This window comes from Molothrus aeneus, chromosome 8 (genome assembly GCF_037042795.1).
Source record: "Molothrus aeneus isolate 106 chromosome 8, BPBGC_Maene_1.0, whole genome shotgun sequence".
NCBI classification, from domain to species: domain Eukaryota; kingdom Metazoa; phylum Chordata; class Aves; order Passeriformes; family Icteridae; genus Molothrus; species Molothrus aeneus.
In genome coordinates, this window is record NC_089653.1 from 10,035,801 (window position 1) to 10,062,803 (window position 27,003).

Sequence of the window (27,003 nt, forward strand, 5' to 3'; positions counted from 1 at the left end):
GTAGGATTCTGTTTTTGAGAATCTGAGAGGCCAAGCTATGGACACTATTTTTGATCCTAGGTTCTCTTTAGAATCTCTTTTAATAAAGCATGTTTCTGCTCCAGAATTCCTCTGAGAAACCAGGGCATGTTTAACTTGTCTGTCAGACTGTTGAGCTCTCCAGGGTGTGCAACAGTCCTTTAAATAAAAAAAGAGCTAGAATTTTCATGAAAAATTAAGTGGTAGCCATAAAATGTGTTGTTGTGGTAGTCCTGATTGCTCTGCAAGGAGGACCTCCTTGCAACTGGAAAAATATCTGCATTTTAATGGAATCACAGGTATCCTTTACCATCAGTTTACCTGGTTTTTCTCAACCTCTTTTGAAATGTGGGTGGGCAGTCAGATGGTCTTAACACACAATATTTGCTGTATGTGTTATTTTGGAGCAGCTATGATTAACATGTCTTTTTCCTCTTGTTGGAATTTCTACTAGAGCAGGAGAAATACATCTGTGAGTGGTCTTGGACACATACCAGTTTCAGATAAATGGATCAGTCAATTTAAATTCTGCATATATAGTTGCCAAACACTATGCATTTGATTTGAACATCAAAGTAAATGCCAGATTTGGATGGAGCTGCATCTTGGTATATGTGAATTACGATAATGAGTCAAACTACTGAATCTCACTGCTCAAAAAAGAACACTCATCATCTGGAACCAAATTCCTTTCTTCTAGAATCTAAAGTCACGAAAAGAGCTGAAGAAGTACATAGCCTTATGCTGCCAGTTGTGACCTGTCTCTGAGCAAGCATTACCTGAGAGGTGGGTGGACAGGCTTAGGAGCATTCTAAAGTGTAGAATGGTGGGAGGTTGGACCCATTATTTAGACCCCTTGAAAACCCTATGTTTCAGGAGTCCATATTAGCTTTACTTGCAGATGAGTTTCTTGAATATTTCAAACAAGAACTCTGTGTCCCAGGATGAGTGGTGCCTGTATATATTTCAGGTGGAACAAGCTAAAATCAAGATGGAAGTGTTAAGGGTGTTAACATGATCTTTAGCCATGTTCTTGGGATAATTTTTAAGTCTGCAAGGAAGTGACAACATAACCTATCCCAAAGTTATTTTTTCATTTATGGTAAAGATATGAAGTATTTTAGGGGAGGGTCTTCATTGTAACAGACATTATTCAGGCCATAGGGATTCATTTTGTACCTCTTCCATTGGAGTTGGTTTTTTTAGGAACTTAAATGTCAATTATCACTTTTTAACCATGCTTAACCTCTGCTACTCTTAAAAAGGTTTCTCTTTATTGTTACTTGAATTTGAAAAATGCATTGTGTAAAATATTGCAGCATAAATTAACAGAAGTTACCTGCTTTCGACGACATTTGCATAGATTCAGTGGGAAGAGAGCAGGTAATAGATTATTGAGCAATGTTATTAGACCAGGAAAATGCTTAATTCGGGAGTAAGCTATACAGACATTCTGTCTTGTGGGTGCTGTTCAAAGTAACAACTTTTAGAATTGTGTTTCATGCAATGAAGCACAAAGAAAACCCCTGAATTTTTCTATTTTACAGTCTTGTACATTAGATGATAATGTAATGATTTTGAGAGTTAGGTGGATGCAGAGAATTGGGTAACTTATATAATATGTAGAAATGTTTCAAATTATTTCTTTAATTAGATTAGAAAAATATTTTCAGCACTACGGTTTTTTATTTGTTAGTAAGATCATCTGCAATAAATCCTTGTTCAGGATCACAAGGAAGAAAAATTACTCATCATGTAAATAAAGTTCACAAAAGGAGATTTGAAATATAATCAATTGATCCTGAAAACTATTTGAGATGTAACTAATTTTGTCTATGCTAAGTTGCCCAAACCCTGTTACTAATTTAAATTGACATCGGAGCAAGTTGCAATGCTTACCTTTTCATAACATTTCCTAATATATATCTATACTGTGCAAAACAGAGTAAGAGTCATGCCTTGTCCTGAGAAACTTACACTTTAAACAGAGATAAAGAAAATGAATAAAGAGAAGTAATTACCAGAAAGAGGTGAAATCTCATAACACTGATGATACACTTGTTCAGTGCCATTACAAATTGTAGCTAAGGTTTTTGCTCCATAATCTCATATATCAATTTTTAAAATAAATGCAGTGAATGGAAAAGAAAAATAGTAATGATGATCTGTGCTAAAGTTGGATATACAAGTCCCTTTATATGGTTTTTTTTGGGAATTCTCTTATTCTCTTCCATGGTGGTTGGTTTTTTGGTGGGTGTTTTTTTTTTTGTTTTGTTTTTTTGTTTTTTAGGGGTTTTTTTTGTTTGCTTTCAGTCTTAAATATCATGCAGAATTAAAGCAGTTCATGATCAGTTAAAATTTCAAATATTTAAGACAGCAGTTTTTAAGATTAACTGTTTTCCATTTACTGACTGTTACTTGGAACCAAAAGAATCTTGTATTTTTGTAAGCATAGTAAGCTGCACTGTTTTTCTTTAAACTTTAGGGTATGAATTATATTCCTATAATGACAGCTGCAGGGTGGAATGTTTTAACACACTGGAGTGAGATATATCTTGGACACATTCTTGGTACCTTAAGTTCAACATGCTCCATATGGTGCCACTGAGCCAGTGATTTTGAAGAAAACAGTTAAAGACTGCTGAAACAGCGTAAAATACAAATTAGTCTTTGCTATATAAGTAAAAAAATTCACTGTCAATCTTTTCAGCTTCCTGCATGAATACTTCCAGCAACTTTCAGTAGTAGTCCCCATGTTTTAAAACAACTGTTGAATTTTAGCAGAACAGAGTGAAAGCTTGTGGGCTAAGAATACATTAACTGAATTATGCCTAACTCTTATGCAGGGGAGCAAAGGGAAAGGAGATTGGGCTTCCCTGCATTTCCACATTAGTTTTTAATGTGACAGCAGGGTTTGTGTGATGCAAGATCTGTGAGAAATAGCTGGCTCTTTGGTAATTTGGTCCTCTGTCAGCACAAGAGCACCATGAAGGAAGGAGTTACGTGTTGGGGAGGTGTCTCAGTCCTACTCTTGAGACTACTAATGATACAGTATCCTGTAGTAAAACTACAGAATAACTATTGTTGCTACTAAATATTTTAGTGTTTGGAGAAATAAATTAGCTGGGAATTACATTTTCAGAACACTGGACTTTTTTCGTTTATGTTTTCATTCGTAGTATCAAGACCAGCAGGAGTTAATGTATGAGTAACTTGCTTGTCTTTTACCTTAGTTTAATTCATTTTTTTTTCAATATCACTCCAACCCTGGGTTTTCGGAATTTCTATTCAAGCTGTGGATTGTAAAATTCTTACAGCAATACTTGAGTTCTTAATACTGAAGTTATCAGTTCATACCCTGATTTTTACTGATATTGACTTGATGTAAATTTTCACACTGGATTATTATTATTCTTGTCCTTATTACTATTGTTAATTACTAATAGCGTTCTTGTTGTTATCATTGTCATCATCATTGCTTTTTAAAAGTATCATACATTAACTCCCAAGAAAAGACCAAGGATTACACAACAGTGCAAAAATTCTATTCTTCTCAAGTGGTACCAACCTTAAATTGTTGTGTATCAGTGTTGACTCATAAGAACAGATTTCCACATGTGACAGAGCATGAGATAAACAGCCACAGTGCACCAGCCTGTTAACCTGTACTTGTGTACCTTCTGGATCAGCAAAACAGCACAATGAAGTGAGAGCACCACTGGTGAATGAAGCCTCTGAGGGAGTGATTTGCAGTTATATTAGTGTGAAGTTGCACATTGCAGCCTGAGTTGATCTAAGAATTTACTGCTGGAGGAGTATGGAGATCTTGCTCCCTGTTGTCCCTTTCCAGACTTGTAGTTTCTGTCTCAGGTTTCGACCGTTTTGAACCGGTTTCGACCGGTTCCGACCTATCAATGCCTGCCTTCATTCTGTGCCATGGGCAGACCAGCAGAGTTACAGTCCTGCTCTAAATTGGACGACAACTGTGCTTTCTTTCTCTGGGTATCAGTTCATTGTCACTATGTGTGAGAAGCTTGGGTTAAGCTCCGTGTCAGGCTTGCACTTTGCTGTTCCAAAACAAGTTTGTGTATGAAAGACATAACAATGGTGTTATATTGCTCTGCTGGGACAAAAGGGGGACCAAACCCTTTTTCTGCACATTACTGCTGCTTGCTGAAGGAGGCACGGTCCAGCCTGTCTTTTACATTCCACATCTCAGCCGTTAGTGTATAATTTGAGGAGAGGAGGAAATAAAGAATAAGGGAAAAACTTGAGAAGATCCAGTGGAGCTCTCTGCCTGGAAATGACTGTATTTCCCAGTGATGGAGAAATTGCCTTAGCATTTTATACCCACAACAGCTCAGTCTTGCCTGAGTGCAAACCTGGAAGTGGTTTTCTTTATTCAGGCCAGAAGCCTGTTCATACTTTGCTACTTACAGGCCAATAAATTACTTCTTCAGAAAGTTCCTATTTTGATAAATTGATGTGCTTGTGTGTTTGCACTATATTATGTACGAGGAGCCTTGTCATCTTATTGAAATTATAGGACATTGAGAGATACCAAGTATTTATGGCTAGATTTAACGATTTTAAAGGAAGGAAATTATTGCAGCCCCAGGGCAACAGTAACTTATATAGTGACAACTTATACATGTTTTATGTACCTACTTACTTCAGTGTTTACTACAAAGGTATAGTTACCATAGCAATGACCATGTCACCAGACTTCTTTGCTAGTTCTGAAGTGCAAAATACCCAAATGCCACCTGAACTGTGAATATTCTCTGCACAAGTATTGAAAGTAGAAGTTGCGAGTGTCACACACTTTTCTAAACAAACAGGAACACACAGATTTACAGAACGTTTTATGTTGCAAATGGATGTTGGGTTGTTGGCATCCCTAGTACTGTAAATTCTTTGCCACTAAGCTGCAAGAAAAGCTTCACTGGCTCCTATCAGAAGAGACTCCACTAATATATACTTAACCTGTAGACTTCTGTGGAATATTGGTACTTACCTGCAGTGCTTCAAGAAAATAATGTGTACTATTCAGGAAGACACTTTATCTGATTATAAGTGTTAACTAAATAAAACTATCCTTTGGATATTTACAGGTTGTTAGTATTATATAAAATAGCATCACAGAAAGTGGTGTGATTTTTACCTGCTGCTTCTTTTATTTTAGAAATGGCAAATTTATGAAGAATTTAGGTGGCAACTTCTAAACCTTGGCATGCAGCTCACTACCCAATAGAATTGAGAAGCCAGGTACTAGATTTCCCAAGTCAGCATTAACCACTGGGCAGTAAAGCATTACCTCAGTATGACTTGTGGGCAAGTAAAAGGTGAAAACTCTTACCACACTTGCAGACCACTGCTTTTCATAGCTAGATTTTTCCATGCGTAGTGATTGTGAGTTAAGTATGGATACTTGAAGAAAAGCAGTTTGCAGGACTGCAGACTTAATCCACCATATCAGTCATTCTTCTTTAATAAAGACTGGTTACAAGGAAACATTAATCTGAACTGAGAAAGCGCATCATTTTAAGCACAACAGTTTTAACTCAGATTTGTGTTGTGTCCACTTGTGGACAAGCTTATGCTGGAACAGAGGTGGGTTTTTTTTCTTGTTTAACTGAGGAGAAGCATGGCACATGAATTACTGAGCAAACATGTCAACACTTGGAGCCAACCTTTAGCAATTTCATGTGAAAATGTGAAAGTAAAATTGATCTACATTCATGTAATGGTTGATCTTTTCTTCCTTGCATTGTGTCGTGTCAGAATTCTCGCAAAGAAAGAATCTCACTTTGCTGGGTGGGGATGTGGACATGGTGCTGTTAGGTATTATTTGTCTGTAGGAGTTTTAGAGAAGAGTAAGGAAATCACTTTAGCTAGGAAGTTTGATCCAACCTCCCTAAGTCCTGGCAGTGAACATGTGGACCAGGTGGTTCAGATTCCAGCTTTATATAGCAGTGCTGTTGTTTAGACTCTTTAACCTGATCAAAGGACCCCAAAGGAAAATTAAGTCTTAAGTTAGAAAGAAGGAAGGAAGCTTTTTTACACAGCTTCAGTGTTGACTGAGAATTGTGTAAAAGTATCCAAAAAAGCCTCTTTCCTGGTTTTGTAATTCTTAACCATTAAGAAGTAATTTCAGCTACTTCAGTTTTTGTTTGGATTCTTTCCGTTCTCCTATGTTTCTTTCTCAGAAAAAAATACCTCAGTGTTTTTATATTTATCTAGGCAGCAAGTGGAATTTACAACTAATCCTTGAAGTGCATAGGTGTACTCTTCAACCAATGACACTTGAACTGACCCAGGACAGGCAACCTGCAAAACTAGATGATTCAATTTGCTGGTGCTTCAAAAGTACCTTCAGCTGTGTGACTGTGCATGAATTACCAGCTCAGCCTCGTAGCTCAGGCAGTTCTGAGACCTCTGTGATGCTCCACTGCCTGCTACAAACATGCCCAGAGACTCACATTGTGCCTGATCCTTGCAGAGCCATCCAGCCACTAATTTCCCAGCTAGCCTTTGGCACTGACCTGTCCATGGGGAAGGTAAGATCTGGCAAAATCAATGGACTGTGACCACCCAGCTTTACACTGATGGGCAGGTGTGGGAGGAACTCTGTCCAGAGAGCCCCTCATCCCTGCAGCTGATGGGCTGTGTGATGGATTAGGTCACTCTGTCTATGTCACCTCTTTTACCACATACTGCTTTCATAGTCAGAGGTGTGTTTGTTTCAGCTGTGATGTTAAAAAGTGTAACTCTGTTTACATCTACAGGGAGGGTCTGGCCAGAGCATTATTTATCATTACTGCCAAATACACTCAGTATAGACTGAAGCACATGCATCTTGTGTATGGTTGAAAGTGTAGCATACACTCATTGTTGTTGACACTGCAACGGGCTTAGGAATGGATCTGCTTTATTTTCTGGGTGAAGGCTGTCTTTCTCCTGCTAAAATCTGACATCCAGTTCTTGTTCTGCAGCTAGTCAAGTATTGTATTTCTTCTCTGTTCTCTTGCTGGTGCAGCCACCTGGTGTGGGGTGGATTCCATGTGTGTGATGCTCACACACATGCTGCTCTGCTGCCAGGAGCAGAGGACCTAATCTTTTGTGACATGAAAAGAAACTTGCTGGTACAGTACATTACTAAATGCTACAGCCTGACTTCATGAAATGGGAACACCGCAGGGGAATCTGGCAAGGAAGATGTGTTTATGTAACTGAATTGAGTGTTGCAACTGCCATCACTTAGTTCCCTTGGCTGCAGTGAGCAAGTTGTAAGAGAAAAACAATCCAAACAGAGATCTTCAGATGCTAAGGGCAGCTCTAATTACATACAAATAATTAATAAAAATGATGTGCAATATTGTCAGAAAATACAAATAGCATTCATTTTCTTCCATGATCATGTGTACCAAGATCATTGGTAGGGATGGAAACACTCAGGCTTTTGCACTTTTATTTGAAGTATATATTGTTTGAGTGTCTTCAGCACATTCTGATATCCCAGAGAGATTCATGACACAAGAGTAATTGCATATAACATAAACAAGATCTGCATTAGTTGGCTCTTTTACTCAAAATCCTTTTCCAAGTCCAGATGTGTGATGTGTAAATGTTAGGAGAACAGAGTCCTTATGAAGTAGCTTTATCAAATGCAGCTAGTCTTCCAGCAAAATGGAGAAAATATAAATTAGCACTCAAGACCTTGGTCAAATCTGGTGCATAAAATTTTACGGTTATATTTACGTTCCATATGTGCTTTGGACAAGTGCCATGTTTGTAAAGAACTGCTTCAATATTATTTTTTTAAAGTGACACTTTTAGCACAGTATCCTCTGCAAACTGTTCACTGCTTGCCGTGTAAGCCATCCAGGCTCCAAATAAACTGTTCATTTTCATGGTCTAAACCTGAGATCAAAATGCCTTTTTAGAGCATGGTGATTTTCAAAACATGGCATGGTAGATATCATATGTGGCTTCTTTAAGCACTGTTCAGAAGAGCTGATTAATGTGACTGAAAGAGGAGAATGCATGATATAAAAATCTGACAAGAGGCAAGGAAATCAGGAAGTCGTAGTGTACATGTTTGCTAGTGCTGAATATCTGTTCTGACTTGTTTATAACATAATTAGGTTTTAGTACATTATGTGAGCACTACATTCCTTGTAGCTCTTTAGAAAAGAAAATAAACCTCAAACCAAGGGGATTCTACAAATTTGTGCCACTTTTCAGAGGCCTCAGCCTATTTTTTCTTCATTTCCCTAAATCCATAAATAACTGTCTTTAAAAGAAAAAAAACTCCAATGCAGCATCTGGTGTGCTGTTATTGCCACTACTTCTGTTCTGAGAGTATAGCACTACTGCTTTAGAATGTTCTCATTCACTTGTTATCTGGTATTTGGCCAAAAAATTTATTACCAATGTAAGAGAAAGAAGTAAATTTCTAGAGCCCAAATCAGAATGCAGTCTGAGCAAAAGAACAGCACTGAGCTGACCCTACAGCTCTTTTCAAATTTTGCATAAAATGGAAGAGACACAGCATCTTGGAAAAAAATCACAGGAATCCTTTGTGTTGGAAAGTGTGAGTCAAACTAAATAGCTTGAAATAACTTCTGTTATATTTAAACACAAATGTAATGCTAGTGGCAGAGGAAAAAATAGATTATTTATACTTTGAAACACTCAGAGGTGTAAGAGATCTGCAGTGAAGGGCTTGAGCAAGTACATAGCTAAAAATAACCTGTCCAAAACTGAATTACTACTACTATTACTATGACTACTAATTTCAGCTTCAGAATAATTTGTAGTCTTCCACTTGTCATGTGTAAAATAAGAAAGGTATCAGGTGCAATTGCAGGTTCATTTGCTTACATCTACTAAGCATATAGAACTGGTTAACAAATAGATAAATGTATACTCAAATTTAATGTCAATCTGTTATCTCAGTAATTAAAGAATAGTTGGGAGACAAATCCTAAAATAAATGTAGCGTTTTGAAGTAATAGAATTAGAGGTGAAATGGTAGCTGTTCTGAAATGTAGCTGAGGCATAAAAAAAAATTTCCTTGAGTCTGGAAGTATGTGGAGAATGCACATATGGTAGAATCAGAAATGGTAATTTTTTTGTATCATTCTGTACCAAGTTTATAAAACTTTGTTGATTGAAAACTATTATAGATTTTTGTGATCCTTTAGAATATACAGTTGGTGGCACTAAGATGGTGTCCTTGCTTAACAGAGATTTAGAGAACTGTTCTTGTAAAAATAGCACAGTTGAAACGCAGAATTTTCTTTTATTCAGATGTTGACCAAATCTTTCATTTCTCTGTGTGGACTGAGTCCAAATTTTATTTTTCAGCTTGGCTTTAAAAGTTATTTATGTGAGTTTATGAACATAGCAAATTGTACAACTTCAGTCAGTATGCTGAAAGAAAAATGTATTTATAATTTAATGTTTTATAACTAGTGAATATATCAATTGATACCTTGAAGGGGGAACGGATAATAAGTCATTGCAACTATATTAACAAGGTAAAATAACTTCATAGTAACAAAAATATCTATCAGTACTATTTAATATGAATGATGCTCTAACCAGTGTATCTCAAATCATAGCTGTAGGTCTTCATAACCTTCCAGTGCTCAGAAAAGGTGAGGGTGCCAATAAATTGTTATATTTTACTGGATGGGATTCCATTGCAGACACCTTGTTTTTCCCTAGCTGGAGGTCTAGTGAATATAATTGCTTATTAAAACCACTAATTTAACAAGGAAGGGCTTGGAAAATGAGTGCATATGGAAACCTGAAACAGGAAGTTTTAGATAGGGAGATCACATTTGTTTTGTCATGATCTAGATATGCATTTGTAAAAGTCATGTATGTGTATGTATATGTATGTGTGTACATAAGGTTGGTTTAACAGGGAAGCAAATACCCTGCAGGCAAAACCTGTGAATTCAGCATATCAATATTGCTGCTGCATACCCAGTGCATCTTGGGGCAAATGGTCACACTGAAAGAAAGGGATCTGCATACAGTTATCCATTGAGTAATCCATTGCTAAACTATGCACTTTTGACAAGTAAGTTGCTTTCATAATTATGTTGTTATGTATTAGGTGAAAGATTACTGATCTTCAATGCAGGAATGTAATTTTCCATAATTACAATATCTGTTTTTTTCTATAGGAATTAATGCATACTTATACACTATTTTATTATTTAATTATTTTTACCTCTTAGTTTTTGTAATTTTCTTTTTTTCTTCCTTTTTTCTTAAGTGTGGTGTCTTAAAAGTAGAATGGAATGCTCACTATGCTCGTAGTTTAATTTGTCATAGGAATTCTGAACCCCGCTTCCTCAAGAAAAATCACAGTATAATATCAAGTTTCAAAGACCTTGACAGAGGGAAGAAATGGCTTGATGGGAATCTCATGAAGTTCAGCAAATGGAAATGGAAGGTCATCTTACCTAGGGAGGAATGGTAGTCCCAGGACAGGCTGGAAACCACTTGGGTAGAAAGCAGCTTTGCAAAAGAGGACCTCAGAATTTCAGTGGAAAAAAAGGATGTGAGGCAGGGATGTGACTGCACAAGAAGGAAGGAAGAGCTCAGCACCACAGGCTGCCTTAGGAAGGGCATTGCCAGCAGGTGGAGGGGCAGAGATTGTGCCTCCCCTCTGCTCAGCCCTGAGATGTGTCTGCAGTGCTGGGTCCAGTTCTGGGCTCCTGGCGTGAGAAGGACAGGGATTTACTGGAGTGGTGCCACCAAAGGGCCACAAAGATGAGTGAGGGCTGGAGCATCTGTTGTATGAGGAGGGGAGAGTGAGGGTCTGAAGAAGAGGAGGTCAGGGAGATGTTATCAAGGCACCCTAACAAGAGGTAGTAAATAAAATGGAGGCAGGCTCTTTGCAGCGGTGGGAGGTGACACAAAGAGGGACAACAGACACACATTCAGCTACTGGAGATTTCATTTAAGCATAAGAAAAAATCTCTACTGTGATGGTGGTCAAGTGTTGAAACAGATTTTCCAGAAAGGCTGTGGAGACTCCATCCTTGGAAATATTCAAAACTTGGGGGTCCTGGGCAGCCTGCTTTAGCTGACCCTGCTTGAGGAAAGGGGTTGGACTCTGGAGATAATGTGCAGAGGTCCCTCCTAAACTCAACCACTGCGTGTCTTTTTAATACCATTTTAAAATATTTTGGAATCATATCCCTTTAATTTCATTATTTGACTATTCTTTTGATCTCTGATCTGTTTGAGCCTGTCTCAAGTTCTGAATGGCTTCTAATAGAAAAATAAACTTTACCAAACTCCCTCATCCATAAATACTTAATGGTCAAAAGCAGTTAAATTCTAACTTCTATGGATTTTTTAAAAAATTGATCCAAGAAATTAGCAACTTGTCCAAAATGATAAATAGTGCCTTAGTCACATCTGGAATTAGAACTTGTGTTCTTCACTCAGGACCACAGTGATCTAACTGTGGTCAGATTGAAATGTTGTTTTTCTGTGCAATGACCATGTTGTGAGAGAGCGCTGCTGCTACAGACTGAGAACTAGGTTTTTCCTTCCATAAAGTAGCTACAGTTAGCTAAAATTGAAAATTTCAGAAAACAAAATTCATCTTGAGTATTCGTATCTTGAATACAGATAAATACATCATTGAATTTGCATTAAACAGCACAAGAAACTCCAGTAAGAATCCTAAAGTCAAGTGGGTTTGAAATTCATTGAAAGGGTAAAATATGTCATTTCAAGATCAATTTAAAAGATATTGTTGTTGCTGAAGATTGCAGTGAGCAACTTTATTTTTTTGCCAGAGTTAGCCAGCAAAGCAAGCCCAGCACATGAAGAGTGTGACACAATGATTGCTTTTTACAGAGTTCCCAATGCCACAGCCTCAGTTATAATTCTAAATGGTTGTGCATGACATCACACTAAACAAAGTATATAAAACAACTGAATTTCACTGCTAAAAATACATTAACCTTTTAGCAGGACTAGAGAGAATCCTGCTAGATCCTAGCACTTTTAGCAGAGTGTCTGATTATTCTCTTCATCTGAAATTGCTAGATGAGAATATCTAGTCTGATTTCAGGCTAGTTTAAGTGGTTACAATCACAGAAGGCCTCATTGAAAATGATGCAAGCTTTTATTTCTGTTTGTCACCCTCCAGCCAGAAAGGTAGCACTGGGAGCATTCAGTGAGCAGTATTAAAGACTTCAAAAGACCCCACACATCTTCTATTTTTATATTCAAATAAAACTCTTATATTCTAGCTATTAATATTTTTGTTTTCATTCTTGTTATGTTCTCCTGATTTAATCATATTTAAGGAAGGGGTGTCTTTTTTCCTTCTTTCTCACTTCTGATGATGATGCATTTATTTTTAAGGTAGAAACAGACATATTTGTATAGAGAAATGATGTAAACAAGTATTGTTCACTAATTTGATGCTTGTAATGTGTGAGGAGAGAGCCACATACAGAGTCATAAGAAGTTCAGTTCTTTAGGTAAGGATGTAAGATAAAGATGTAAGTAATAGCACTTCATCCATCATAAAATTTCAAAATGGCTCAGAGGCACATCCCTGCTGCAGCCGTTGCAGACCCTGTAATGGCATTAAGCTCTGACTCAGGGTGATTCTTTCCACAGAAGATTCTGGCAGGAACTGTAGTTCTGGTAGTAACCTGAATAGGAGGATAAATAGCTTGAATATTAATGAATTGTACGTGATGCAAACACTCCAGGGTGAACCCAAGCAGGACAGGAAATATGTTTCTTTCTCAATTCTTTTCACACTAGGCTTTTTCAGACAAAAACCTCTGGTACTCTGCCAGAACCCCCTCTGAACACTACAACTTTAACCCCATATGGTATTTATACTTATTCTGATTATTCACTTGAACTGATTCTTATTATTTTATATTTTCAGCTGCTGGGTGAAGGCAGTGTACATATATTTGCCAGTGTCTTTAGTATTTCTGGAGCAAGCTGAAATGTTTTTTTAGGATATTATATGAATTCTCACTATCTATCCTTCATGGAAAAAAATAAAATTGAGGTCTAGTACTGCTCATAAGAAAAAGAAAGTGGGGTAAAAAACCCCTCAGTGTTCCTTTATGATAATCTGCCCATCCAATTGATGCCAGCTGCGTTTTTTCCAGTAATATCCAGGGAGGGGTGGATACTTGCTGGTTCTCAGTGTTGATTCTCAAGCTGTGTGTGGGGTCTGTCCATTCTCTGATCACTTTCACTGACCTTCTCTGAAACATGAACAGATTTACACTACTAACTGAATCAAGGATTAGGCCTCTGTGTTGTCAAACAAAAATAATACTGAAACATTACATCCATGTAGCACATCCCCACGTGTATCGCAAACTTTCCCAGCTGTAGCAGAATTTCACCATGTGTTTCAGAAAATATCCTGTGTGGTTCTTTTGTCTCTCTGTGTGTATGTATATGAATCTGTTACTTTCCTAGAATTGGGACAGGGAATAAAATCAGATTTACCTTAGTCTGGCTTTGTGAACCATATACAGGAAAAAGGGGTATAAAGACAGGTCATAGTGCTGCATGTTCATGGGCTGCATTAAATGCCTGATGATTTTATAGAACACCCCACCAACTCTGCTTTGAAGTTTGTTAATGTATTTATGACATCTTTGTTATAATTCAAAGGCGGCAATTGAAAATCCATTGTCCTCTCTGTGCCTTAAGTCCCATTTCCAGGGTCATATTTAGTATAAACTGGCCTGGAGCTGGAAGAGTAGAAAACATGGCATGGCACAGCTCACAAGGTCTCTTTCTTAAAAACTAGTTCATCTCCTGCACTGTGACAAGTTTTTTAGGAAGGAAATACCAAAAGGAGGGCACATGTTAATTCATTCCTGATTACTTATCTTCCAAGAAAATAAGAAGGGAGATTTTAACAAAAGAGAGTATCATTTTTTTTGGCTTATACTCAGATTTACAGGGCACAACAGATGCCACTGAAAACAGAGGTTCTCAGTACCTATGATGTATATTAAAAAAGGGTATAGCTCTAAAAACACAGAATTGTATAAGAAACCTCTTTGTTAGGGAATGGGGAAGATGGTAGAAGGGACAGATAGATAGAAGGACAAATGTGCCTACTTAAGGGACGGTAAACTACAAGTCTTAGTAATTACATTACAATAAAGCCTCATGTCTATAGTGCAGAGAGACAAATGATACTTTTTTTTTGTTTTTTTGTTTTGTTAGGTTTTGGTTTTTTGTTTTACAAGTCTGCTGTCCTTTAGGAAATCTTGTATAAAAGTGTCTGTTTCAGAAATATGAAACTTCAGCATCTATCTCTAAGAAAGAAGATTATCACTCTAAGCCAACCTTGATCATTTGAGTCTGTCTTCTACAGAATGAAGTTGTGGATATCAGTGGGCATCACTTCTACAAAAATCTTCCCTATATCTTCATTTGTTTATTTCAGTTGTCACCCATTCCTTTTAGAAAACAGGGTTTTAATGTTGGAGTTGTGAAAGTAACTTTGTTGCCACAAACAGTACAATCTGTAGGAAAGCAAGAGAGGATGCAAAGAACACAACTTTACACCCGCATTGGAGGTGAACTCAGGAGTGGGATGAATGGTAGTAAATGATTATACTGAAAAAAAAGGGAATTACCTGAGCGAGAAAATCATAGCATTCAGTGTCTTCAAGGGAACAATGTAAATAGAAGAAAACTAACAATCCATACTTCTGAAATGTAAAAAAAGGAAGAAAATGTTTAAGAGTAATTTTTAGAAGATTTTAGCAGTCTAGAAAGGCTTATAAGGTACAGTGTTAGAAGTACTATTCAAATGACAATCAAACATGGTTGTTACCAATAGGAATTGTCCCATCAAACAGACACAAAGTATATGGTCCTCGTGGTCATTTATTATTTCTCATTGAGTGAGTTACTTTTTTATTTCTTTTTGTTGTCATGCACTCTGCTCTGCTCTGGGCTGCAAGGAGCTTCCTCTGCAGTTCCACATGGTCTGTGTGAGTGCAGGCTTGAGGCTGCATTGGTTGCTGGGCTGAGCCCTCTGCGTCACAGACTGGCTGTGCAGAGAAAAGAGGATGGTATTCCTGGAAATGTGAATAGGGTATATTTTGGGCAAGTCAGGAAGTTCACAGTTAATGAAGTAGGAACTCCCTCAAAACTTGTCAGTAATCTCCCAATTTAAAACAGCAAATCCAGGGGGTAGTACTGTAATATGTGAGTTGAGGTTATTCTGTGAGATGTTTTCCCTACCAAGAAGGATGGCAGGGGAGGGATTATCTTCAGCATCCCCTGCATTTGCTTTTTTGTGCAATTATGGGAAATGCATGCAGTGTGCAAGGGTATCATTGCTGTCCTGCTGTTTTATCATTTCTTTATGAGATAATGTTGATTTCGGCAATGAAATGCAAATTTAGTTTTCAGTGCTCCTTTTTTTTCCATACAAAGGTTAAAATGCATATTGTACATAATAATGTTGCTGGTGTTTTTGAAACAGCCTTTGTCAGCTAATTTTGGCAATACGTGGTTTCAAATGTTGTTCAGTGCAATTGTGTGAGTTTTATGTTGGCCTACATAAATTAATTTTAACCCACTATGCATATTGTTACCATTTTGGCTGTAATTTGATCAAGTAATCATAAAACCTTGGTACCAACAAAAAAAATTTTGGATGTGCCAAGAATATTCAATATATGATGGATGGGCCTTCTGTGTCTCACGGCAAACTGACCATGCAATTATCGAAGTTGAGCCATTTTAACTCTATAATCATAAAAGTATTCTAACACAGGGGGCTAGCATAGGATTATATGTTACTCCTAGGATTGCAGAGGCTGATGGATTCTGTGTTTGGAGGGTATGTTTCTGTTTACTTATAAACAAATAGTTTGTACTGGCTGTGATAAAAGGGCTCAGGATTTTAACAAGTCCTGTTAAAATTAGCCTGTGTGTAGATTGTAAACAGTTCTTTTACTGAGTGCTGGGGCTCAGACAGCAATAAAATACATGCAAGAATGGAAAAAGTTTTCAGCTGGGGCTCCAACAGCAGTAGAATACATGCAAGAATGGAAATAGTTTTCAGCTAGCAAGCAAATTCTAACATAACAGCAAGGCCAGCACTACGGAAGTTGTCTTTTTTATTGTTATCTCCTTAATTAATCTCGCTTTCCTGTGTAAACTGCTCACTATTGTGTAAAGAGAAGGGTGTGTGTTAACTTTGGTGACATTGTGTTACTCCCATTAAGTGGCATTGCACACAGGTTTCGTCAGCTTGAGTGTACTTAGGATTTTTTTTCCCCCAAACAGCATGAGCCAAATGACATTTCACAACTAAAAACAAATCTCATTTCTACTTTAGATGGTGCAACAATAAATTTGTTGTCACAGTTAGTAAAAAGGCTATATTGAAAAAGGAGTGTGAATTTTTAATATATTTAGTATGAAACAGTGATAAGGTGGGGAGAGGGTTTATGAAATGTTCTGTAGGCAGTAACAGAAACAGCTCTGAAAATGCTGAGTTGGAATAATGAATGAATAATGTGTAAAGTTTATCAAAACTGAAAGAAGTCCTGATGTGAAATGAAGCCTCCTAAGAAAATTCTGTTCTGTCGCTGTTTTGCTCTGCTGTTGTCGCATGTCACGCATGAATGAAAATGCTGCATTCTCTGGGGAGCGGTAAAGCTTCTGTGTGGGTTGTTTATTTCCTTAATCCCTCCTTCTTCGTGATTTTCAGTGTCAGATATAAAATGGAAAGCCTGTAAATATAGTGATTATCATACTGATTATCACCTGCACCAGGGAACGCCCCGGCTGGCCGCTGTAACCCAAGCAGTCTCCACATGTTACATCCACTTAGACTTTAACCTGACTACTTTATTAGAGACGTGAAGCTCAGTATGAGGTGCCCTAGGGCTGCACAGATGGGTTCTGCTTGTTTCCTGTTCTCACTGTTATTGTGAATAGATACTAAAAGGTTCTCGTTGCTTTTATCTGGTTAATTTACTTTGAACTGTCCCTGGCAATCAGAGCCTGCCTCACATTTCTCAGTGTTTCACCAGCACTAAACTCTACAGTCCAAATGTGTGTTTTGAGCTTTATTTTTTTTTTTTTTTTTTACTGGAAAGGCCTTAATTCTTAAAGGGATCTTGTTCTGAGAGAGGCTGGTTTGTAGGGGACTGTAAGCACAATCCTTACTGAAATAAGCTGCTCAGGAGTCATTCTGAGGTTCAGTTGATAGGAGAGAAGAAAATTAAGATTGCTGTTGTTCTTTGGCATGCTCAGGCACCCTTAGATTAGAGGTCAACTGCAGGAAAATCTATGATTTTATGCTGGCTGCCATTATTCATGTAGCTGGGCAGCAGACCAGGCTAAAAGATGACGCTCTTACAGGAGAATCTGAAGATGAGATGCTTTTTAACAAATGTGCAATCATTTATCCTTTCTTGTGGAAGGGCCAGGTCTTCCAAAACACATGTGCTATGCATGGGTGCCCTAGTACAGAAAATTAAGATGAATTCTCTGAAAGTCTCCCACACAAGAAAGCACCACTTCACTGGAACAGTTTTTATTTCATGTACCGGTGTCCAATTTCCTGGCCAGACAATAGTTTAACACAGATGTTAATGTCCTGCTGTATTGGGATTTTAAAGAAATCCCTTAGGACAGATCAGTGTAACTTCCGATTTCAATTGCATGACCAAAAACCTGAGGTTAAAGAAATTATTTGGCTAGAAGACATAATTTTTAGTCAATTTTCTTGTTCTCTTCCCCCTTATCGCTCCCTTATTTCTCCTATTTTATTTTTTTCTTCTGTGTCACGGTCCCATTTGAGGCTTTCTTGATTGTGTTGCAGTTCATTGTAAGTGCATCACTACAGAGTGGAAGCTTGCAAGGCTCCTTTTTTCATATGAGCATAGGCTTTGTTAATCACATGCTGGTTTAGGAAAACACTGCATGATATCTTTGAACCCTACACTCCTTCTTGACAGCCAGGCTAGCAAATGTCATTGACTGTGTGATGTACAAGAAGGGATTCAATTGTAAGTAAATTGTCAAAGTGGCTAACCTTGCCCGCACCCAATTGTCAGGACCATGATTCAGTTTTTCTGTCAACATCAGCTAAGGGTAACCCGGTCAGCCTTATGTTTCTGCAGTGAAGCAGCCTGAGGAGTTGTGCTTTTCAGCTTATCACATTTTATTAACCTCAACTTACTGTTGTTATAATCAATTGTACCCACTTCAAATTCTTCTATTGCCCCCAAATTGACGGATCATGTAGGTCCACAACTGTGTGTTTTCTGAAGCACTAAAACCCCTCGTAGGCACACTGGATTGGTTTGGTACAGTATTCATTTCTGTTTGCTTAGATCAACTCACCATTTTGGCTCTAGATTATCCCTCTATTAATATTACTTGGCAAAGATAATCTGGAAGAATGAAAGTTAAAACATAAAGACTTCGAGGGTTTTCTGCAGTATTTCCAATGTTAAGATAGAAAGTAAGTAAGGGAAGAACATTGCTATTGTCTTCCATTCCCTTGCTTTTATTTCAAAACAGATTTTTAGTTGCACCTATTAATATAAATAAGACATGAGGACATACTGATACCATGATGTTTCCTCTGTTCTTTCAGGAAAAGAACATAGTTAAATTGCTTAAAGCAGTGATTAAGACATCAGAATATTTTTAAATGCTCATCTGTTTCTACCACAAGGGTTTGAACACATTTAGTGATCCTGATTTTTTAATGCACTGTAGATGACAAATGATTTTTTTTAAATGGCTTGATAACATGTATCCCATGAAGTGTCATTCATAAATGGAGATAGTACAATTTCAATTAAAAATATGTCTTAGGGATGTTTCCTAGTTCAAGTCCTATCTGCAGAAGTAACTTTCCTTACTTGGAAAAAAACATATTGTATCGTCTTTATTTGAACTTGTGAAATGTGTTGACATTGTACTGTTGTTGGGCTTGAGGGAAGAGGGAGAAGCTTTTGGTGCTTCTATCAGAATTGCACAACTGTATATGGCTATATTGAGATAATCGTGTAAAAGGAAAACTGGCTGAATGAGTTTCAAAATGTGTTATTTCTTCATTATCTAGCACTTTATAATTAACTGTTCTTTTTTTATTATTTCAGGAAGCTGCCACTTTTGCTAGAGAGCAAGGCTTTGAGGTGAGTTAACCCACAATTGCACACTAAACAGATCCTAAAGGTTTTTTTCTTGCTGATAATGAAGTTCTTTTGGACAATGATTGATGTGCTATTATACTCTCCAAGCCTCGCAGCGGTTGCCATGGAAACTTGGCAGTCGTCATGGTTTCTTTGTTCTGCCAGCTCAGTGTTATGACGCACTCTGCTAGGTCTGCACCCAACATCGCCTACAGATGTTATTTATTGAATTTTGAAAAGCCTCTTGGGAAGCCGAGAGGTTGGGCACGGTTTCAAGCTGCCTCTGCAGATATGGGACCTGTCAGTTTGTTCAGTTAAAAAGCTACCTCATTAGCTGCATTACACTCCAGAAGGATTCACTGCTAAAGCAGTGGTGAAGCAACACTAAATAGTGAAATATAACACTGCTTAAATAACTTAAACCCTGCCATATGCGGATTATCATTATGCAAATGAATTTTAGAAAGGTTGTATATAAAATTGTTAGGTACTGATTAATGTAAACCATACTTCTACAAACAGCTGCTTTTTAGAAAAGGTAGTGTGGAAATTGTTTCAAAACATATTCGAGTCGGTGTTTTCCATCTGAGCTCTAAAAATGTTTGATCCTCTACTTTCTTGAAGTAAATACTGTTGATTTTACAGTGATTTTCAGAGCTTTTGATTTCATCTTCTCAAGGTATTTATTTGACTAGTACCTCCCATTGGCTACATTCAGATAGCTTAATCTGGAGAACCATCAGCTATTGGTCTCTAACCAATTCAAACAGGCAGTTTTTAAATACTGTAATTAATGTGACAAGGCTTGTGCTAATTTTGCAGATAGTAAGTGATCTTACTGAAATCTAAATTGCAGAACTGAACACACATAAATCCTTTTACATGTTGCTTTTTCACTGGAATAAGACCCACCTTAATTGATTTGTTTGCAGTGTAAAAGAATAGAAAAGAGTTTGACTGCTCAACACCCATTTTTTGCATAAATAATAGAAGCCGCGCAATTCAAACCACATTGCTTCCAGAGTGTGCCACTTCTGTGTGTGATTGGTTGCATAGAAAAAAAGAGGGAAAGACTGACAGCTTTTGTTCTACAATTTAGATTTCTTTAGAACCATACACCAGCAGGTACATCAATGCCATCACTGTTTTAGCTATTAAAACTGTGGGCTGTCCCATTTCATTTTATGTTTCCCAAATTCACGTGGCTGCTTTGTAGAAATCAAGACTTTTTATCACTGTCAGTTTTCATTTGTATAATCTGTATTGTTAGGCATAAAAATACACTTTGAGTTAATGCTAATGAATGAATTTCACAGATGCCTCCAAAATATGAAGCATAAGATATTATTGGTACCCTCTGGTAGCTAGACAATAAAAAGAAAGGAAGTAGTGTATTAAGTCTACCCATTCTATATTTTTATTGCCCCCTTGAGCTAAAGACTTTGAATGTGCCTGGTTTAAATTCAGCTCTAGTGACAAACTGCTTTTGCTGGTGTCTGCTAACTACCATCATATTAACCTTTCCATTAGTGCATGCTTAGAGATTTTAGCACAGTTCCTCCTGAACATCCTAAATCTGCCACATTTGATTACAGCATATCAGTAAAGTGCACAATGATTATGATCTTATCTCTTATTACTCCCTTGCTTGGCAACGATTCACACGTCAAGTTTGCTGACAGAGATGAGTAAAACTTGATAGTGTCCACAGTTTTGTTTTCCTTTTGTGCTATAGAGACCAAAAAAAAAAATGGCACTGATAATAAAGCATCTTATGAAAAACTTGAAGATCTTCAATTAGCCTTTCAATTAAAACCAAGAAAAATTCCCAACAACTCTCAAAAGCTTGATTTTTATATTGAGAATAGAAAACTGGTAAAGCATGGCAAATTAAAAGAAAGGACGTGATTGACCAGGGCAAAAATCAAGAGAATGTTTTTCATAGAAGTGATTAAAAGTTGCTGGTGGCTGCATTTGAATTGCCACCGGGAAAGACTTTTATTTTTTAATCAGAAATCTTTTAGCATAGAAAATCAGTTGGTGACCAGCTTCTTTTGTTTAGTTGTTTGTTTGTTTATGGTTTTTTGTTCTACCTGACAGTAATTCAACAGTTTTGTATACTGAGTTCATCTTTTACACATGAAATGAGTTCAATGTATCTGAAACAGTTTTTGAAAAAAAAGAGAAGTTACAATTAAGAGAACTTCAGGAAAATAGACACCTTTTCTGAAGAAATGAAATCTTGTTATAGGTGAGAGAAAACACCTCCATGACACAAATCTGCTTATTTCTTTGTAAGGGAAATTCCAGTCAAAGGAATCTTAATCTTTATGCTGCACCATTCCCACCATTAGTTTTCCATTTTACTTTGCTGAAATACGAAGTATTTTTATAAAATCAGTCACAATATTTGATGACCATTATTTCCCTCATTTTATCCCCTAACCAAGACTTATTTGTAATAATCAAAAATAGAACATTACTTCTGATGTTGTCTCTTTCCAAGCATCACTGTGGGGTTGGGGGTTTTTTGGTGAATTTCATGTTCTATGTAATTTTTAAACTATATGGAGATGTATATCTATACATACTTTATATTTTGATGGCATTTCTATTAATTTTCAAATAACAAAGGCTTATGAGGTTTTGCTTTTACAAAAAAGTAACTTCCTGCTCCTTCTACATAGGAGTTAGGAAAACAAAATACTACTTTAAACATAAAATTCAGGGTTCAGTTCTGTCTGTCCACCCAAGAAGCAAACTGAATTGAATGAGACAGTAAATATCTAAGGGTTTAGTAGCAGCTGCCATGCAAAATAATTTTTCTTGTTAGAGGTCTCCTCTAAGTCCATATTCATTGGGGAACCGTATTAGCGGGAGTTTTGTTACCCTGGACCAGCTTTAGGTCTTTAAGTTAATGAGGTACACTGCACAAGTGCACTGCTTTGGAAGGATTTATGCCTGTTTAGGTCAGGGCTATGGCAGTCCCAGCTATTGGGGATCTGTTCAGAGGCAGGACTCAGAAGACAAGGTTTGGTAGTGGTTCTGGCTGGATGCAGTTTGGCACATGCCCTTGTCTGACCCTGGGACACCTGGCACGCTCCCTTCACGTGCCTCTGTCCCACTGACCTGCTGCCATGAGTGCCACTGGGAGATTCTTCAGGTGCAGCATCAACAGGCACATCATGCTTCAGTGAGATTTGTACGTCAGCTTTGTTAAATCAGGTTCAAGTATGTAAGTGGGTATGTGGGAGTGTCCTGTGAATTTGAGGAGTGTGTAGAGGCTTTAAGCCACAAACCAATGCAGTCTTATCATTCTGCCATGTCCAGAGGCACGGGACGTATAAGAAAGACTCAGCAAATGGGCAGGTAAAAATCACTGCAAAACAAATATTACACATTTTGGCTATTTATTCTGAACAGAAATCAGAGATGGCAGCATTTGATGATGTTTGCCTGACAACAAAATGAGAGGCATTAGTACCTCTGCAGTCTTCAGCTGTAAATAGTCACTTATTGTAAAATGTCCCAATTGTACCTTCAGAAAAAACCTGTGCAAAAGTTAAAACCTCCTCAACACTCACATTGAATCTCTATTTTATTCTCTTCCTTTGAAAAAAATTAGTATGGGAAGTAATTTTGGCAAAAAATGGTAAAGTTACTTTTCACAGAAGACACTATTCAGCTATTTCTAAAGTCTGCAAAATCAGAAGTGTCCAAACCTCTCTGTCTTGAAATTTCTGCTTTTTGAAAAAAGTTACCTTTTTGACCTAAATACTTTCCTTCTCCTGTTACATGCTTATTATATATTTAATTTTTCCTGAAAACATATGTGCTTTTTACTTTTTTCCCTGTCTACATTATTTCATCCTTATCATCACTCTTCACAATCTCTTTCCTCGGGGTCCTCTTTTCTTCATCTAAGTTAATCTTTATTCTTCCTTAAGCTGAAGAAATCATGTCTTCATCATGCCATTTTCTTCTATTATAACTTCATAATTTTCCTTTTAAAATTCATCATACCCATAAATACATTGTACAAATATTTTCAAGCTCTTTGATTTCTGTGCCTGCTTTACTCCACTGAAAATGTGCCTAATAAAGTCACTAGTAGCCACTTGCTACTTAGCAAAAACTAAACTCCTCTCCCCTGTTTCCTTTGATCTTCGTGATGCTTTATTGTGCTTTAGTTTGTGGATCTCTTAATTCCCAAGGCCTGAAGTAGCTCAGAATTGAGGTTAACCTTCCTGGGGCAAGGCTTTGGCAAGCCTGTGTATTACCAGGCTGAGGGCTGCATTCTCCATCCATCCCATATTCAACAGCTTGTGCCACCAGCTGATACCTGCTGTTCATAAACCTCTTAAAAAAACATTTCAAAACAGAAGAGCAATAATTTCAATTTTTTTCTCTGGCATCTTTAAGAGGCTCCTTGCCTTCTGAGAATTAGTGGGAAGATGGCCCCTGTTACTGCCCTCAGTTCTTCTCTTTGGTAGCAGACATTGCCTTCTAAAAGCTTTATTAGCTGTCTAAGCAGGAGGAAGGAGGAAATAACACAAGTGAGAGTATCATATATGGAAATGAAAAGTAGGAGAGAATTTTAAATAATAGGACAATAAATAATAGAATTTTAATTTTAAATAATAGAACAATAAATAAGAGGAAACTATTTTCATGTTTGCCACATGTACATAAATCAGTGGGTTCGCTGACTACCCAAAGTTAGGGAAGAAATTAGAGGGAGGCTGAGAGTGTTGCAGAAAAGGTAGGTATTTTCACATAAAGGGGTGCTGGTGAATATATTTACCCAGGCATATTCTCTGTCTGTAATAGTAATTGTGTCAAGTGAGTTTGGAATCATAACAAACAGTACACAAAGCAATGCAGAAATTATTATTGTGTTTTCATATATTCAAGGCTATGTCATTGCTATGTTTCACTACAGTTCCTTGCACAAAGAAGAAACTGGGAAAAAAAATACAGCTTTATTTAATACAGATGTTAACAAAGTGGGACACAGTAAATAGCACAGTGATTAGTTACAGACATGCATACTCCTTTCCTAATGTTAGAAAAATAAAAGAAAAAACTATATATATATATAAATTATGGCCAGAAATAGATTATACCAAAGTTAATTTGTAGAACTTACCGACTTGAGTTAGAAATTTGAGAACAAAAGTTTCCCATGTAGCATTATAAAAGGGTTTGATGTTAAAACAAATAAGAGAAATACCTATTATAGATTAGCTTGAAAACCATGTCAATTAGAAATTGAAACCCTTTTGTTTCAGATCATAGGGAAACAGAGAGAATAGAAATTATAATATTCTAATGACAAGTGGTGTTGTTAGAGTTTACTGCATTAATTTAAACATTCCAAACTTGCTGATGTGTAAGACACTGGATAAGTGAGTGGTTTGATTCAGTCTGCCAGGTCCTCTGCGCCTACCTACATGCAGAATGAAGTACAATATCCTTTAAAACAAAGATTTCTGAAGCTTCTGCAGGTGAGCCTTCCTGCAGAAAATTGGTTATGTTCTGTGCCCCACTGAGTATTCCTTTTGCCCTTTGCTTCCCTGCATCTCAATTATGCAACCAGCTAGTGGGAGCTGGGCTGCACACCCTCTCAGGGGTACAGTGCACAGTTTGCTTGATGGGATCAGGAACTGTAGGGAAGTTAGAGAAAGTATTTGTAAATGTGCTGAAGTCAGAGGTGTGACAATAGTATAAAACCTGGCTACATTGGATGAAAACCAGGCTCGGAGTTTATCCAAAGTACTCTCTTACCAATTTTATTTTTAATTTTATGAAAGGTATGGTTAGAATCCAGTCAGCAGCAGAGAAACCCACTAATTGCTCATTAAGAAATGTTCTGTAATGCCTTTGTTAGCTTTGCAGTGTTGCAGTGGTTGGAATAGCTGAACTATCATTATCAAGATTAAAAACAATAGTCTCATAGTACTACATAAGCCCTTAGGAGAATGCCCTTTTTCCTTTTAAAAATCTTCCTCTACTGACAGTAAAGTCTATTTTATACCTAGCTGTAAGAAAATAAATCTTTGATCTGCTAATAAAGTTCCCACCACTCCAGTATGCTGTGACAAGAATTTTCTTTCTCTCTCTTAATAGACTGAAGACATTAAAGAGATAGCCCGGAAGACACAAGCCCTGCCGAAGGTGAACACTAAAAGGCAGCGAATTGTAGTCTTCACCCAAGGCAAAGATGACACTGTATTGGCTACAGGTATGTTTTTCAAATCTCCATTGTCACTCACAGTAAATATTCCAGCTAATCAATTACAAGTTGAGGTTTTACAATTTTCAAATGGTAGTCAGAGCATTTGCCTTGTGATGTTACTCCATGTTTCTCATCTTTTATGCTTTTAATTGTTTCAAGAGTCTGAATTTAAGAAGCTATTATTTCACGAGAATGCCTGAGAATTTAGTTCTGAGCATTTTTATAACATAGATTTAAAATATTGATGCAGTTGGTCTTACTCAGGTTTTTATGACTCGAGATTTTATCTGTGTAGCCATCTTTGCTGCAAACAAGGATACACTGTGCCTGCTGAGAACAGCTGTGCAACAGTGTAGTATATTTAAACATTTGCAAAGAGGAGGAAGTGAAATCCAGTACTAAGTGAATTTCCAGGCTTTTTTTGCTTTGAGCAGAAAGTCTCACTTTAGCTTTTCTCAGCCGTCTGCTCTTCAATTCTCAAAAGAGTACGTGGGAAAAAGGTGTTCTAGCAGGATTCAAGCAGTTTCTGCTGTCTGAATTGATGATGTACGACACACAGATTTAAGCATTATAAACATGACTGCCTACCTTTTGACAGTCTCTTTAATTCTGTCCACCTATGCTTCTAGACTAAATAAAGCTATTAAAAACATGTGCTGTGGCGAGCCATTTTAGTAGCTCATTCCTTCACAAGGTGAGTTATTAGGCTGGGCTGAATTCCTCCTTTGGAAATCAAGTGAAGTAGAGGAATCTTTGCACCTGGGGGACTGGTGCTTACTCATACAATATTTGCCTCAAAATCAGAATTGGCTTCAGACTGTGGCTTCAGGGCTAGGCATTAAGCAGGTATGTCACTGCTATAAAGATCATTCCTAGCAGCAGTTTGAATTATTTCTTCAACAGTTTGCTCCTTCCCCTATTTTGTTAGCTACAAACTGTTTTAAAGGGAATAGATACCAGTCACTGAGAGTTGGGTATGTGTATTGCACCAATGATGATGGAAGTGTTCCTTCCAGAAAGTTACTGCCTGATGTGAATGGCCTGTGAGGAGGCACTCCACTTGAGAATTGTACACTTGACTGAAAAATAGCAGCATAAAAATGTTTTTATACATGAGCTAGTAATAATGTAGTAAACCTAAATCTTATGTGTAACCCTCCTGTGCTCTTATTTAATTTTCACTGAGTACTTTTTTTATTCTTCAAACTGGAGTTGTTAACAAATCCATTAATCCCTTCTTTGATATTTTTACAACCAGGAGCTTATTTGAGGACTGACACTTGCTAATCTTAGCTGTTTGTTCGCTATGAAATGAACTTAAATTAGAGAATGCACTTTATATGCATGATAAATGTGAGATGGATAGAGACTGTATGCAATGGTGTCAGCTACAAAAGCAAACATGATAAATGTTAAGGCAGTTTTGAGCCGTGGGATAAGCTATTCAGTGCACAAGCATAGCTGAATCTCTTTGCTATGTTGTTATTCATGGCAGCCAAATAAATGTCAATAATAAAAGAGAATTAAAGATTT

General features: G+C 37.2%; 1 protein-coding gene across 2 annotated transcripts in view; it reads left to right on the forward strand.

Annotated features, from left to right (window-relative positions):
* ADK (adenosine kinase) overlaps window positions 1-27,003 on the forward strand; it is a 268,546-nt gene that overhangs the window by 202,833 nt on the left and 38,710 nt on the right. For both annotated transcript variants that reach the window (XM_066554332.1, XM_066554333.1), the window contains exons 8-9: window positions 19,200-19,235; window positions 25,362-25,476. In XM_066554332.1, the coding sequence (XP_066410429.1) occupies window positions 19,200-19,235; window positions 25,362-25,476 (151 nt within the window). The remainder of the gene's footprint in view (window positions 1-19,199; window positions 19,236-25,361; window positions 25,477-27,003) is intronic.